Source organism: Salarias fasciatus, chromosome 1 (assembly GCF_902148845.1).
Source record: "Salarias fasciatus chromosome 1, fSalaFa1.1, whole genome shotgun sequence".
NCBI lineage: Eukaryota > Metazoa > Chordata > Actinopteri > Blenniiformes > Blenniidae > Salarias > Salarias fasciatus.
This window is the reverse complement of record NC_043745.1, coordinates 29,518,837-29,535,848: the sequence shown is the minus strand read 5'-3', so window position 1 is coordinate 29,535,848 and position 17,012 is coordinate 29,518,837. Positions and strand designations below refer to the sequence as shown.

General features: G+C 41.7%; 1 protein-coding gene across 4 annotated transcripts in view; it reads right to left on the bottom strand.

Moving 5' to 3' along the window:
- Positions 1-3,014: 3,014 nt before the first annotated feature.
- Positions 3,015-17,012, bottom strand: part of nhsb (Nance-Horan syndrome b (congenital cataracts and dental anomalies)) — a 49,413-nt gene continuing 35,415 nt past the window's right edge. For 2 of the 4 annotated variants that reach the window (XM_030099354.1, XM_030099378.1), the window contains exons 2-13: positions 13,138-13,290; positions 12,907-13,043; positions 12,386-12,433; positions 12,135-12,179; positions 11,972-12,016; positions 11,698-11,760; positions 11,247-11,439; positions 10,845-10,976; positions 9,801-9,953; positions 6,374-9,559; positions 5,262-5,385; positions 3,015-5,100 (exon numbers count right to left, since the gene is read on the bottom strand). In XM_030099354.1, the coding sequence (XP_029955214.1) occupies positions 4,467-5,100; positions 5,262-5,385; positions 6,374-9,559; positions 9,801-9,953; positions 10,845-10,976; positions 11,247-11,439; positions 11,698-11,760; positions 11,972-12,016; positions 12,135-12,179; positions 12,386-12,433; positions 12,907-13,043; positions 13,138-13,290 (4,913 nt within the window). In that variant the 3' untranslated portion in view covers positions 3,015-4,466. The remainder of the gene's footprint in view (positions 5,101-5,261; positions 5,386-6,373; positions 9,560-9,800; positions 9,954-10,844; positions 10,977-11,246; positions 11,440-11,697; positions 11,761-11,971; positions 12,017-12,134; positions 12,180-12,385; positions 12,434-12,906; positions 13,044-13,137; positions 13,291-17,012) is intronic. The other 2 variants (XM_030099369.1, XM_030099362.1) reach the window with 2 other exon arrangements.

Below are 17,012 nucleotides of genomic sequence, written 5' to 3'. Positions count from 1 at the left end.
TTAAACTGCATCCTCTCTGTGTCTGTGAAAGGCTCTCTCTGTAAATAATGGATCTGCCATTTGCACAGAGATCTTTTGACCATGCTGTGCATTTTACCAATACAAATTAACATGCAATTGTAATTAAGGTTTATACTTGCTTTATCTATCCATCTTGTGCATTTTTTTTTTAAATCGTTCTATACTGAACTATAATTAAGGATAGATTATGTGTACAATGCCAACCACCCAGAAAAGCTGAGCATGGAATTTGCATGTTCTTTCTCATGTTCATGAGTCTATTACTTCTACAGTCTAAAAACATGGCTGTGTATTGAAAGAACTGATGTCTCTGAACAGGTGGAGATGTGTGTCATAAGTGCTCCATTTTCAATTTCTTTCAAAAGGACTCTTGTTCAACAATTCGAAGTGAAAAATGCAGCACTGACTGCAGTTGAGAGTTTTGTTTAACAGTCAGTTGGATCTGTTTCAACCGGTCAGTATGTCAAAGTGTCCTTTAGCAGGGCAGTCAATGTGAAGTGACCCTTATGGATTGTTAGGGTTGAATGTTAAGCTGTTTAGGTGTTATTTCATTGACTGGAAAAAACAAATTATCCTCCCACATCTAATAAGTGATAAACACAGCTGTATGTATACTGACAGATCTCAGCAGGGGCAATGATGGCTGACAGCTCAGAACAGAGATATAGTACAAAAAAGACAATTGATGAAACATGGAAACGCTGCCATCTAGTGGAGAGAGTCTCTTGGTGCATTTGGTTCTGCTGAGAAGAAAATCAAGTGTCACACACACACGTCTTTCAGTTTCATTGCAATCACATTTATTGGCTTTTTTTCTATGCACAGTTACTAAGCAGCCTGATGAGCTGTTAAAATGAATTAGATATAGAATGATGGAATTTTCACAATGTTGTAACCCCTCCCCAAAAAAATAAATACAAGACTGAAGGTGTTGCACAGCTCCAAAATATACAAAGGCTTGGAAATTATCATGTAAACTTTGAAAAAAAAATTGTTTTTATTCTTTTCTTGGTTTATTTTACAAAAGAATGAATTTGCAACATTTTTTTTCTTTAAAAACCTATTTACAGGTTTATACAAAAATACAAAAGTGATTTAAATCTGTTAAATCCTAGCTAGTTTTAAACATGGAGCTTGATTTTTTTTTTAACAGTTTGTCTTCAGTGTCTTTTTTTTCTTCCCTCTTATATTTTAAAGTCTGTTTAGTGTTATTCCATACTGTACACTTCTGAATAAAAATATTAATTGGCTGTTGCCATACTTCACCTCAGGGTAAAACTTGTGTGCAGATGTTGGACACAGGTTAGGAAAAGTTTCTAAAAAACCCCAAAGATTTGTCTTCCTTTTGTCGTTTTCCCAAGCTGCTGAGGACTTGAGAGGGCAAAATGAGCGCTACACTACGGTCAGTATGGCAAACTTAAAAGTCTGTTTGGAATCAAATTGTGTCCACCAATCCTCTGTCCACTGCTTTAACAAATAACGGAAAGAGTTTTAAAATACCCCTCTAGCGTCAGGTACAGTACAGAAAAATCACACTAAACAAGCATTTGGAAAATTTGAAACTCACAGAGTTACATTGCATTTCTCATGTAATACTGTATAAAGCCTTAAGATGCGTTTTACTTAACTGATTCAAAAATTTGTCAGAATAAAAATGAAAGTGTGGCATTAGTCAAATCCAGAGTTTGTCTTTCCGATCAGGTCAAATACATTTGAAGATTATGAATGGATTTCTTTTTCCTTTTTTCCTCCCCGATTCGCACATTTCATCCAAAGCAACTCTTCTGTATATGCATTTCGAACAGAGCCAGCAGTTTCTCCTGGAAAACATTTCTCTCCCCTCCGCAAGCTCCAGCATGTCTCGGACACGTCGCAAACGCTTTCAGATTACCCCTCTCCACAAATCCTTTATCGTCTTCTTTACAGTCTCTTATACGTATGATTGTCCAGTGAGTAGATATACAGTACAAGATAAACCCCTGTTTGTGATCACGACTATACAGAACAGAATTAGCCAGACAGTTTGTACATCTATAGAACACACTATTGAACTTGACATTTCAACAGAAAATACATAATCTTTTTCTCATGGAGACATCCCTCAGATAAAAAATAATGATTTGGTGGTGTCCTTTTTCTTTTTCCCCTTTACTTATTGCATGCGATAGAAAACACAACAAATAAAACAATGGACAGGAACAAGTGCGCTTTAGCAATATGGGCATGATGAATGTAAAATTCTAATAATCAGTTCACAGCTTTTTACTCTCTCCATCTTACACAGTGTCAGTTCTGCAATTGAAATTCGCTGAGTATCAAACAGTTGTGGTTTGTTATCTATCTATCTATCTATCTATCTATCTATCTATCTATCTATCGAGCATTTACAATAAAACAGTAATATGCTTGCTGAGGTATTCACAGAATACAGTGAATGGTTTCTATTGAAGTACAGTCTCTGGATGTGAGATGCTAGTAGTGTGTGTGTGTGTGTGTGTGTGTGTTTGTGTGTGTTTGCTGTGTTAGGCAGGTGAGAGTTCAAGCTTTCTACGGATGATGGTTTGCTTCTGTGACGCGCTGGTTATTCTACATGCGTAACGTCGAGTAGACAGGTGGGAAAGTTATCCGCCACACTCTAACCCCTGTTGTCGGTTTGAAAAGGCTGCAGCGGCACAAAGAGTACGCTGCTGAGTTGTAAAATACTGCTGTTAATGTCGTGGTTTCCTTCACTTGTCTCCTGTCTTTCAGTTTTGAGTGATATGAGGTCTGGAGGGTAAGACAGAATGGTTTGCACCAGCCACTGGATTTCCGCTTTCACCTGTCTAATGCTACTGGGTCAGTGCAAATGAAGGAGAGGCAACAAGGAGAGGAAAACAGTGTACATTGCTAAGATTTGTGTGTGATGTTGTCAGTGAGACCTGTTCTTCTTTGCTACACTCAGATTGATTCCCTATAAAATTTCTGCTCGTCATTTTATATAGATATGAGTTTTTATATTCAGTACAAATATACATATGCATTTCATTATAAGATATATTTTCTTTTCAAGAATATTCTTGAAAAATCATGAAGTGCAAAAGTGAGGTTGGTTCGTGGAAACCGTTCCAGATTAACCTCAAGTCTAACCGATTGGGGACCTTCTAAAGCATTTTCACCGTCTGCACTCAATGGTATACCTAAATCTGCTTGGAAATGCACCTTTTCCACTTCATGTTAGCACAGCAAGACTGGCCAGCTGTTGGGAAAGCTTTAATCAGTTCAAGCGTGCTAAGGATGGGTATAAATAAGTACGTGATTGAATTCTGGTGGAACATGGCACAGCTCCATGTCTATGAGCAGGGCTCTATAAATGCCCTGCTTACAACCACCTCGAGTAGAGAAAGGCCACTGTGCGATTGTCCAAAATTAGCCTGTATCTCAGACAAATAGGCATAAGCCCTTGCTCCTTTTCAGACACTCAAATCCAACACAAATCAATTTAGATCACTGGCAATGTGGAACAAATGTCACTTAAATCTTTCCCCATGAAAGAAGTGTTATCATTATCGTACAAAAGAACCACAAAAATGTCAACAGAAACCAGGATCCAGGGGATGTTTCCATATAGGGTCATGCAACATGTTGAACCTTTATCATCATGTTCTGAGGTGCAAGTTTACAAAAATACATGCATTATGTTATTTTTTTCTTTTTTTTGGGATATATTTTATGTGAAGAAATATATGATTGGCTCTGCATGATATACTTTCTATGCCAGGTCTGCAGATGGAATTATAATAGATCAGTTGGTGCTGTGTTTACATGTCGTTAGTCACTTTCACAATGAAACAACCCTTGCTTACTGGCAGGAATCTTGAGTATGAACTCTGGGAAGTCTGGCTAATGCCAGACACCATCAGGTGAAAGAAAAATAACCGCCATAAGAATTGATTTTTTTTTTTATATATGTATATATATATATATATATATAAGAAAGCAGTTCCTCAGCGACACATCCACACCATTCAAAACACAAGAAGTAAAAATGTAATCGGATGTTGCATGTGTTTCTCCATGCACACTCACTTTGTCTGTCTTTACTCCACAAAAATTATTTTGTTAGATATAGATTTTTTTAAAAACATTTGGGACTTTTTTTTTTAAAAAATTATTATTTTTTTTAAGAAAAAAGTTCAATCAAAATAAGTCTTACACTTTTAGCTATGAGGGAGCTCTTCATTAGTTAATACTGTGTTTAAGGATCATCAATATTTTCGTAATCGTCCCTTCCTTATTCACTATGTCACAACAGTCTTGACACCCTTGAATAGATTAGTAAATCCATAACTGGGTGCAGGTTTGCAACAGTCATATTGTGTGTGTGTGTCACAAGAATTACACATCAGCTATTACAAATAGGGGCCATTTTAAATTTATGAACGGACGGCATCTGCCGTCATGTGGTTTTAGGACGACCTGTCATCATGGGGGCTACCGTCTGAGTTCTCCGTCTCCCCTTCAGAAATGGCTTGCATGGGGGCTGTGTAGAGGCGGCTGCGTGTACTATAGCGGCTGCTGTTGGCTACAGGCGGGATCCGAGAACGTCCCTGCCGAGACGCAGCTGACATAGGGAGGGTTTTGGGGGTGAAGCTCTCAGAGTTTGCCCTGGGAAAAAGTCCCGGAATCTGGATTGGCTCCAGGCCTGGAATAGGGTGCTCCTGGAGTGTAGAAGGTGGTTCCTCAGCCTGCCTGATGGGTCCTTCCTGAAGGGACTCCCCTGGCGTTTTTGGGGTGATGGGGCTTTTCAGAATCTCGGTAGCCGACATGCGGTAGCTGGAATCTGACCTGCTACCCTTTTTCAGCAGCAGGAGTTTAAACTCCTCGTTGGACGTGCTGGACTTCTTGGCGCTGCGATAAATTGGCACGGGGGCTCTTTGTGAACCTGCAGCCATGGCTAAAGTAGGTGGAATGTTGAGAGGAGGGGCCGGTGGGATCACAACAGTAGACACATTGCTGGGGGGCACTGGAGGCGGTGGGCATAGGCGGGACTTCATGTTCAGATCTCCTGAATCTTTACGGCCCAGGACCTTTCTCTTGGATCTGTATGGCACAGACAAGAAATTGTAGCAGAGTACTAAAGGTTAAGCAATGGACTAATAGTTGACAAACACAAAGGAATTCAACAAATAGCAATGCAATTAACTGATTGTGCATTAAATGGTACTTGAAGCTGACTGACCACCATTGAAAAAGTACAGCACCTGTGTATCATTGCAAACAGGTCCTCAGTAGTTCGGGTCTTGTTGGGTGATGTGATAATGATGTCGTCATCCACTTTGGCGTCATCCATCATTGGCGAGAGCGAATTATCACTAGGTGTGGAATCTGCAGTGCATAACATTCGTATCACACATCATCCAGCATACTAGCTGTTGCATGCAAAATCCTTGAAAGGGATATTGAGAAGGTCCTATACTTGTATTATTATTATGAATGTTATTTTTTAATTCAAACGAATTATCAATCAAAATACTCAAGAAATTGGTGACTCTAAAATTTACCCTGTATCCAGCCTTAGACCATAGTTTGTTGGGATTCCTGGATGACTCTATTAACATCACTGACTAAAAGTTGTTGCACTGTGTTATTCGTAGTATTATTCCATTACACCAGTTGGTATCAAAGTATATGCAAAACACTTATCTACAGATTCCAAACCTTGAAAGACAGCAAAACCATTTTGCACATCATAGTACTACAAAATCAAGTCATTGGTCCAGCTTTGACAATGACAAGAGACTGCCTCCAAAGTTAGACTGTGTTGTGTTCATGTAAGATGCAGCTTTTTGTTACTTTGTACTTACATCATATGCTACAAGGCCTCTTGGCAGTATCATTGATGTCCATGTTTTGTAATGAATTAAAATTACACGGAAACAGTTGCAGTTATGTGTGTAAAACGTTGTTTGCTTGCCAGTTCTGCGGGTTAGCCAGTACGTAAACACATAGGATTTACTTTTTTCGAAGATTGTGCTGAGGTAAGTAGGATTCTAACAGTGCAATTACACAATCCTTAAAAACTTGGTTTTTCCACTAATTCTAACACTGTGAACTAAATGTTTTAAACAAATTCTTTAAATATTGCTCTGTAATTTTTAAAAAAAAAAGTGATTGTTAACTTTTTGAACATAAGCAAATGTTTTGAGATGTTTCCCCAATTTTAAACGGCATTGCCTCTTGTCTCTTTGAAACTTGCACGTATTAAAGTTCCTATAATTTCCAACCGAAAACAAAAACAATAAATCAAATATCATGAAAGCTTAAATATTGTCTTAATGAACAGCTACTCAGTTAAATTTGATGAAAAGCTCACCTTTACTGAAGTAATCCTCTGTGTCAGGAGTTGTGGAGTCGTCTTTGCTCTCATGTGGGTGATGCTGATGGGCACTTCTGGTAGCACCTGATGTCACTTCCTCCTCTTCTTCTTGCTCTTCTTGTCCTCCTTTCCTTGCATCGCTGATTAGGTAAGGATGCGATGTCTCCAGTGTGTTACCAGGCACTTTGACAGGACTAGCCCAGGGCCCTGAGTCTAAGTGGGATCCCCCAGCAAATTCATATGCTGGGGGCGGAGGGTGATCTGATCGCATGCCTCCTCTGTAACATGCAGCCCTAGGTGGCTCCTTCACTGGCTCTTCCTCTTCTTCTTCTTCCTCTTCGTCGTCATCATCATCCTGGGAAAATGACCGTTCCCCCAAAACTCTAAACTCAGGATGTGCATGAGTTGAGTGAGTGAGCCCTCTGAACTCTGTGTGTGAGTGGATATGTGTGTGTAAATCCACCGGCGAAGGGTGAGGCGCGCGTGGCACCGGTCGATGCAGGGGTGAGCTGTCCTCATGATCTGACAATGGGTCCATTCGAGCTCTGAAAGCTGTCATGGCCCAAAATGTTCCAGGTCCATAGCGGTCCTGTCTGAGTAGCAGGCTTTCGTAGGATGGTGGCCCATCGGGGTGGCGGCCAGGGGGAGTTGGTTGTGAATGTTCCGGGGATGACGTGAAGTCATGACCTGGAGGTCTCGGAGGTGGTCTGCGAGGAGGCAGAGGCCTCGTGTTAATAGGCGGGGGAGCCAATGTAGCACCAATCGGAGGACATTTGGGTCTTGTAGCAGTCTCTGTTGAACTTATTTCCTGGTCTGTTGTGGAAGTACTCTGCTGATCAGTAGACTGGTTAATAGGATGGAGCTGTACTGAACGAAGAGCCGATGGTGTGATTACTAGCAGATTTGAGCTGGGAATTGTTGAGGCCGAATTTGAACTTGATTGTGGGTTGGTCGTAGTTGCCTCAGGAGTCAAAAGTTTTGTTCCAGTGGCTAGAGCATTTGCAACTCTGTGTTTGCTGTGGTGAAGTGTATGCATGTGGTGTGTCCGGTGAGATAGTGTGTGTCTTACATAGCCACCATGAAGAACATTAAGATCAAGCTGGGAAGGTGGAGGTGGAAAGTCAGGATCTCTTTTATAGCAAGAAGAAATGGAAACTCCATCTCTGGGGAAGTGCTGCAGGGAAGAGAGGGAAGACTTCCTCTCTGGCACTTTGGGTTTTCTTTTGCCAGTTGAAGGAGATAGTGGTCCTGGGAAGAATGCTGCCGAAGATGAGGGCAAGGTTGAGGTTGGAGTCTCTGATTGACTGGAATAACCACTTGATGGTGATGCAAGGCCAGCCAGCTTTTCTGGCGAGCCAAGTTTGAAGTCTCCAGGAGGGAGAGGTGGACTGGCGGCCCTAATCTCACAGGACTGAACAGGGGCCTGGGTTTGGGTTTCTGTGGAGGAGGAAGAGCTGTCTGGTGACTTGATACACTCCATGACGGTAGTACCTGTGGCTGTGCTTGAGTTGGACATAGATGTGTACTCACCATTGTTCGACTTTAGCTCATTGTTGTGCAGCCACAGGTCTGCATAGTCAGATTGCACAGCACCTTCATCCTTAAATGAGTGCGTGTCTGCCGAACTAAAGGACATGGGCTCTACTATATCCACAGTTTCACCTAGTCCCATACCCCAAGCTCCCAAAGGCTCTGCCACTAGACAAGATGTCTGTAATGGTTCTGGAGCACCACCAAGCTCTAGGTCCAGTTCCAGTTTTATATCTGTGGAAGACAAGGTCAGGTCTTGTTCACTAACCATCTTTGGTTGATCCTGATCGGCCTGTGTATCCGTTCCAACGTCAACATAACTACTGGTCTCCTTCAGTGAAGAGGTCCTTTTGGGTGGTGGAGGTTTGACTTTTGGTTTCCTTAATGGACGACAGGTCCTTCCCAAGGTCATAGTGCCTGTTCTGAAGTCGGCTGATCGTTGGGGATAAGCTCCGTGTGTTAGTGGTGCTGCCACAGTGTTGGTCTGAGCACAGTCAGGCCCTGGGTCTGCATAGTTATACGTGTATGCTCTGTAACTCTGATTACACTCCCCAAAATGCACAGAGGAGGAGTAGAAACCCTCTGTATCAGTTGAGTATTGAGAGCCAACCTCTTTGTCGGTGTTGCTAGTTTTGTCACTGAAACTCGACTGGTCTTCAAGACTATTTTTAGAGCTGTACTCCTGAACTAGCCCATGACTCCGGCTAAGGTTTTGGGTCTGGTCGGGGTCCTGGTCTGCATCTATCTGGTCTTGGTCTGGAGGATATGTCCACTCACCCTCACTTGCTGTACTGACCCCAGCATCATCCAGCTGGTCTGTGGCTGAGGATGTGAATGAGCTTGATCTGTGACCCTGTCCCTGGGGTCTGAGGTCAGAATGGTATGAGGGATCCAGGCTGAAACCCTCATCAATGGCATTGGGAACAGTGTTAAGAGACAGCTCTGAATCACAGTGGGATGAGCCTGTCAAGGGTGGAGAAGAGGGTGGTGGGATGGTTTCAGATGTTTGTGAGGGACAGGTAGAGCTGGAACCGCTCCAGTTCCCACTTGATGACTGGTGATCTTCCTTGTGGTCCACATGGCTGCCCAGGACTCCTGTTGTCGACACTGAGTGAATAGGGCTGCTGAAAGTATCGGAACTGGATGAGATCTCACAGCTACCCATGTCAGCCTTGCGAGGCAACCGAGAACGGCCTCTCTCCATCCAGCTATGCTCTGGACTCCCCCCTCCACCACCCCCTCTGTCTCTCTCTCCGGATCGCTGCATCCGTTTTAGGCTTCCAAGTTGCAGTGGCTCAGGAGCTGCCTGATCGTCTGTACTTTCTTCTTCGTCCTTCATCAACATCATCTTCATGCGAGGACTAGGGCCAGGTGGAATAAAATCCTCTGCTTCGTAAGGTGACAGCTCTTCATCTTCATCATCGTCGTCGTAATTGTCATCATCATCATCTTCATCGCTGTCCATCAGACGTCCACCCTCTCGTGGAAGACTGCGCGAGCGCAAGCGTCCACCGTGGGTTGCAGCCGTAGTGTATGTGGAGTCTGATTGGTCACCCAGGGAGGAAATGTTACCCGTTGAATGGGACAGAGAGGCAGGAATTCCCTGATGGCCACGCTGAGCTCTAATGCGCCTTCTGGAGGGAGCAGCTGTACCTAAGATATGAGGAATCATTATATAAGTGAATCAGGGCAAGACCTGAACAGAAAAACACAGTTAATAATAAAGCACATAACAGCTCTAAAGTTTAGAGTATTATCCAAAAGGAAGTTGTAAATTAATGGACAGCTCCTGACCTTGTTAAATGTCAAGCATTTTCTTTTCTAGGTTAGTAACCTTGTTTGTACTTAAAATTTGAGTCTTAAGCTGCCATGTATTAAATTCTGACAAACTTACATGCTATAAGGAAATCATCTGTCTGGCAGCCAGAATCGCGGGTGTGATGAAGACGACCACTGATTGAGAGGTCTTCTTGACATAGAGAGAGTTGGTGGGGGTTGGCATGGATAATCACTGTGCGTTCTCTTGCTACGGGTGATTCATCTGAATCTGAAACAAAGACAGAAAGTGTGCGTCTTATTCATCTCCATCACATTAGGGTCAGAATTACAAAATGTGATGCTAGCATGGCAGGTAAACCTTAAAACAGCACAACTCAAAAGCTATAATAGTTTTTTTCATAATCCTACACCTAAAGGTTTTTCATTATTACACTTCAGTATTCTTTATTGATGGGGTGTGAGATCTATTTGTCTCAGGATTAAATTCTAAATTATGTACATTTGTGACTACCTAATGGTTGACTCATTTTGGGAACCTGCATTGATGCATATTTACAGTTAAGTCACTTTTTCAGTTTTAATGTATGAAAAGCAAATCTGTTCACATAAGACCTTTGATAATGTAGGAGCCAAGAATGAATTGCGTTGAATTTTATTGCACTACTAAGGTGAGGGTTTGTTATTGTTCATAAGTTGGTATTGTTTAAGGTGTCATTTATTGTATGATCATACTGAGTAGGGGTGTCACGGGTCACTTGTGGACGGGGATATTAAGTTCATATAATCAGCTGTTCACCCATGTGCTGTGACGGGGAGAGAGAGGGTGGGTTGGGTCGCCATACTTTTTGTGGACTTATGCTTTCTTTGATCACTGCGATCACTCAGATTATGAGTTTGTGCACGTCAGACAGAGTAACAGACCCACTGCCAGCTTCTCAGCGACTCATTGGTTTCCTGAAGTTGCTAAAGATATGTTGCTCATTTTGCTTTGTGTTCATTTAGCCATTGGTGTCTTAGTAAGATGTGCCTGGCAGTTGATCTTTTAAATTAAAGTGAGGATAAAATAAAAACACTTAAAAAAAAAAAAAAATACAGCAACAATTATTTGTATATTTTCAATAATAAAATACATTTTCAAGAAATGTGGTTGATATTATACCCATGTCCTGTTGCACTCTTTTGGGTATTCCTGTGATAGTCTTCCTCCTCCTCAGCTTCCTTCTCCTCTGAAGAACTGACTGCGAGTGAACCAGAGAGCAGCGAGCACTTGCTTCCCTGTCAAACCCCACTCCTGCACAAATGACAGAGAAGCCAGAATGCACATTAAGTCACGTACTTTGAGTGCTGACATGAAGTATCTTTCATGCCTCATTTTCATCATGAAGATGTTCAGATCGTCATGGTGAATACATGTAGTTATGATTGCTGACTTTCACAGAGTCTCGATGTGATGACAGATTTATTGACGGTAGCTCTTTGATTACTTGTCAGCACCGCTGCATCACAATCAGAGGCAATTATTTATGCACCATCCATTTCTTCTCTTTATTCTGTGTCTCACCTGTGACGTTGATGGGAATGATGCAGGACGAGATGGCATGACTGTCACCGCACGCCTTCTGATCTGATGGTGGAACATTTTCCTTTGACCAGTTTGTCTGTTTATCCTGGGTGGTGGGGGCGCTGGGGGCCTGGGCTTTAGCTCGATTTCCTCCCAAGACTTCGCCATCTTCGCTTTCCCCTGCCGAGGTAGCCTACAAGAAAAAGTGTGATGCACAGTCGGTCTTCATACAGTCTTCGTTTTAATTAAAACACATTACAAGTTATCAGGAAATATTTTACACTGTTTTTTTTTTTTTAAACATTCCTCTAACATAAGATGTGACGAATTCATGTCTAGTGCAGAAGGAAGTTCATGAAGAAAAAAGTACACAATAATAATAATTAAAAAAAAACACGCTAATGTCACTAGAGGATAAACAAAAAGATGAAACCACACAAAGGCTTCATACCTTTCTGTTCCATGGAATGAAGATGCAACCTTCAATAGGGTGAAGTGAGTAAAAGCACTCAAACTACAAACACAAAATCCAACAAAGGAAAATTATAAAAACAAGATGAAATGAATATATCAAACGATTCAACAGTTCAAAAAAAAAAAACAACACAAAATAGTAGAAGGATAAAGGTGGCAGATGAATGAAATAGACAAAGCAAATCTTTTTTGGGGACTTTCCCAAAAGTGTGTTTTAAAGAGTAAATGTTTGCAACAGTGTTTTATTTTACCTTTCTTTGGATCGTCTGATTATCTGCTTCTCTCCCTTGCCTCTCCTACAAATAAACACACATACATTATGTATTACAGTGTAAACAGGCATTTAGTTTTCCTTTACCAATGAAAATAGGATCAAACAAAAAAAATTCTGGCACTGTTCGTGAATTTTCTTACTTTTTTCTGCACTGTCTGGATCTCAGTTTCTCTCACAGTCCTCTCCTTCATCAAAGAAAAAGAAGATTCCAGTTGAGAAAAAACAAATCAATTTACCTCGATGTAACACACTGTGAAAACATACCAATATGCAGTACACACACACACACACACACACACACACACACACACACACACACACACACACACACACACACACACACAGTAGCAGATACTGTTAATTTAATTTACAGACAGATGTGTTGCTTTACCTTCCTCGGTTGATAGTCTAACTCTCGCTCTCTTTCCGCTCTCTCTTGCTGCATGTTAACAAAAGAAGGGTAGAATGTCAGTTTAACACAATAAGAACCAACATTGTAAAGAAATATAGGAATGTTTTCTCTTCAGTTTTTTTTAATTTTATGTGGACTTTATAAAACATTTTAAGCTCTTACTGTTTGTTTTTGAAGCCATTCATGGCGTCGGTTAACTCTGTGAAAACAGCAAGGGGCTACCGTCCAAACGTCAGCTGATGCTGGTGGTCCTGAGATTAAGTTATGAACCATTGCTGCTTCCAGTTTATTTAATCAGATTGGTTTTCAACATGTAGTGGAAGGGTTTGTAAAATTCAATTGGTATTTCCAGAAGTTTGTATTTTATGCATTTTCATGTATACATATTTAGAGTTTTCATGGATTGTATTGCGAGATTTCTGGTATCTGGTAGACATCCCTGTAGCACTGAATGAATATATTTTGTTTCATAATACATTTTCGTGGCGTGGTGTTCTCACCGCTCGTGCCAGGCGACTCCTCTGCTGCCTGCGGATGGTGTGCGGGGAGGGGAAGGTGGGCATGGGGGGCGCCACTGAGATCGAGATGGTCACCCTGTTTCTCTCCCTGCTCGTGGACCGCTGGCACTGTTGCTCGTCTGCAAAACCCAAGCGCACACACGAAAAATTGGCAAACCATAAAATGTGTACAAGATGTACAACAGCTGTGTGGCGTGGAGCGGCGGGCGTCACCTCGGTGTAGAGCTCTGAGACTGAGCTGAGCGCTCCGGTGCAGCTCCTCCAGACAGGACGGCCGGGTGCAGGGATGAAACACGTTGTGTTGCTGGTGCCATGGAGCCTGATAATGAGCTGACAGCTTGCTCTCTATATCCAGGTTTGACACCGCTAAGATGAGAGAAGGCAGAGAGAGAGAGAGAGAGAGAGAGAGAGAGAGAGAGAGAGAACACGTTAAAGGGATACTTAGTAATGATTTTTTTAGAATGATACTCTGACTGGAGACCTTGCTAGTGAGGGATTTAAAAATAGAACAACTTCTGCAAATAATTGTTTCTATTTTAGATAATTTGATACATTTACCACCTACCATCAAATAGAAGTCTGATTTTTAACAGTTACTGAAACATTATGGCAAAAGCCCCAAGAATCTGACCGCATGAACTTACAGTGAATTTGATACTTTGCTACTTTATATTTGGACGCAACATTTCCACACCCTGCTGCTTTTTCTGTAATGTTCAGTCAGAAAGCAATCTGGTAAGTCATTTGTGTCTATTTTCCAGCTGGTATAGACATTTCACAAACATGTCGGCGTAAACAATGCGGTGTGTGTCGCGTGTTCGAGAGAGTAGCCCAGCGGACGACACGGTGTGGAGCATACCGGTTATCAAACAGGGCTGTTTAAGACTGCTTAAAGACATGGCAAGTGGCATTACATTTAGCAGTTATTAAACAATAAATGTTGAAACACCTCAAGCCAGACTTGTGTTTTCCTTCCCATCAGGCGGGCTCGATAAAGACAGCCCTGAAACTTGGCCCGGCTTTAAACCAGCTGAGGAAGATAAAGTTCTCTTCAGGTACCCTCGACCAGGCTGAAGCACGTGCGTGAATACAGCCTCCTAAAGACCTGCAGGTCTGTCTTCACCACACTCCAGAAACACTGATCCTTGCAGTGAAATCCTTCTTTTTCTTCCCAGGTCCAAAGACAACACTAGTTTAGAGTCAATTTCATTTTCTACCTGAATCAGGAGTACAGAAACACAAAAAACACATCTCAGCTATATTTTTATTGATGTCATATGCAAGTAACGACAGCTGAAACCAAAAATCTTATGTCTTTTTACCCTTGCTGTGCTGTTTGACTATTTGCTCTTGCCTTCTACATGATATTTACAACCTCAAGCATCTGTTGCCATAACAAGTGAAGCAGTACAGCTAATAAATAACATTTCCATTAGTTCAACTAGAGCGTAAAGCGCCTCAGTTTGCCCACAGTGTGCTTTAACGGCGTCGGCTGGAGTTAAAGCGTACATTGAAACTGCATTTTAAACAGATCCAGAACAGGTTTCACATTTAGGCAACATTGTTTTACACTGGTGCCACAATGAAGCCAGTCAACACGAACCGATAACTAATGAAGAAATATCCATCCATCTTTTCTCCTTCCGGTTCCAGGTGAGTGTGTGAGAGGCAGGGTGTACCCAGCGCAGCTCTCCAATCCATCACAGGACTGACAGAGAGAGACTGACAACCACACACTCACCGTCACCACTGGAGACAAGTTTAGAGTCAACGACACACACACGGTTTTGTACTGTGGGAATGCCCTAAAGTACCAGCAGGAAACCCATGCATGCAGAGAGAGAACATGCAGTAATGAAATTAAAAACCTTTCGAAATGGTTTTGATAAGAGGATGACAGTATTCTGTCTTCATGTACTGTTCATTGAAAACATGAGACTTTGCTAGAACTCACCAGCAGATGGCAGCTAAATCCACCCCAGAAGCACTGCATGCACCAGCAGTTCATTGTCTATATTTCAAGGAGCTTCAATTTTAATAGCGGGGAAAAGTATTATTATTAGAAATCACAGAAATGTGATTTTATCAGTGTTGTAAAACACAGTTAATTTTTCCTTGATTTTCTTACAATGAGTTATTGACTAGTATTATCCACTCCTCTTACTTTCCCCCAGAGCCTCTTTAGCTTTATTTATGAATCCTATTCCCCCTATTTTAACTCCAAATTCAAAATGCAATCGTGTCCTTGAAAGCTACACTGTACATCAGTAGCCAGGCAACCTTTCATCACTTATCAAGGCCTCCATTTGCCTGCAATTAAATCAGTGAGCTCACATCAGCAACATTCAGCTATCTCATCCAGAGGGTCAAAGAAGCACGCACAGCCAGCTCATTTACACTAAACAAACAATTATTTATACAGCTTTCTGTTGTAGGGGCAGTCATATTCGGATAGTTACTTTAATGTTGAGTGTGTCACACCTTTCATTGATGGTGCTGATTAAATTGTACAAACATGAGTGGAAGAAGAAAAAGCCCTCAGAGCGCTCATTATATCTGCTCCTTCTAAAGGCTGAAATCATGAACTGGATGAAGGAGTTGAGACTGTCTTCTGTCTCAAAGAAGAAGATTTGTAAAGCTGTTATCATTTATAGAGGGATAGATGAGGAGAAAATATGTGTTCAGCACAAAGAAGGGTCCTCCTGCTTCATGACCGAACTGTTGTCACGCAGTTTAAAGAGCGGATTGTTATTGTTGCGTGCTCCCTGCTGTTTTATCAGAATTGTTTGTACTAATCTCACGTTTATCTACAGACAAACTCGAAAAAAGCTGTACTTAATATTCTTCATTTTCATAATATTAAATATGATCCAAAACTTTTAGGACTGGGAACAGAATGTGTCACAGTTAACAGTGGAGACAAAGTCCAGTGGACTTGAGGTGGAATAATGTCTGGAATAATGAAATGAAGCGCAGTCAAACATGACTCTTTTGATTCATGCTGTATTTTTTTCCCTTGTATCCAGTTTTGGATCAATGCGAGCTGGAGCCAATCACAGCTCAAGGCAGAATAAACGCTTTGGACTGGACACAACCCACATTCACACACAGTCATACCAGTATAGAGTCTCCTAGACATGCTTTTGGACTGTTGTTAAAACCAAAGAACCCAGAAATAACCTCACAACAAAGGAGAATGAGTAAACATCACACTCTACAATGCATCACTATTCTGTAACAAAAGTTTCTCTCTATTAAAAGAAAAGAAAAAAAAAACCTTTGAACAGATCTGACAAATCATTTGTAGAATGTCTTGAGAAGTAACTCAGATCCAGTACATCGGTGCTAACTCCCCCTCACTAAACTAACACTAAATACAAAATTAATAATGTAGTATAATCATTGATCAATAATTATTCCTTCTTGGCTCCTTTCCCCAATACCTCAGAAATGTGTTACCTGGCAGCGAATCAAATGGCCCAGAAAAGTCTGAGAGAAACACGGACGGCCCTGAGCTGACTTCAGACTTGACACACATAACCTCCAAACTGGTGATCAGCAGAATGTGGCTGAATGGCACATTTTACATTCAGGGTTTCATCTCTCCACCTTCTCGTCCATCATTCCAGTCAATTATCGTGAAGGGGCCCGCATGCAGACACGCCGAGCCGATGTGCTGCTTTCCCTCTTCATGAGCCGCTCTGTTCCTCCACGGCTTGTCTGCTGCTGCTATTACTGCTGGAACTAGTGTCTGCTCTGTTTAACTGTATCTCTCTATTTTTTTGGTGTATGTACGGCGGTGTACTTTATTGCAGTCTCACCTCAGAGTGAGACGGTCCCATTTTGCATCTGTTTCTCAGTGTTTTCCCTGCGATGGACTGGCGACCTGTCCACTGTGCATCCTGGCATCGACTCCACCACAACGCGACAATAAGTTGGTATTATTTTGTTGACATTTTAATTGTCAACAAAGAGATCAGAGTAAATTTTGTCCTTTCATGTTTGGTCAATGTGAATGATAATAAAGCTGAATCTGAATCTGTTTCCCCCTTCATGATGTTTGTAGGTGCGGAGTCAGCCACTTTCAG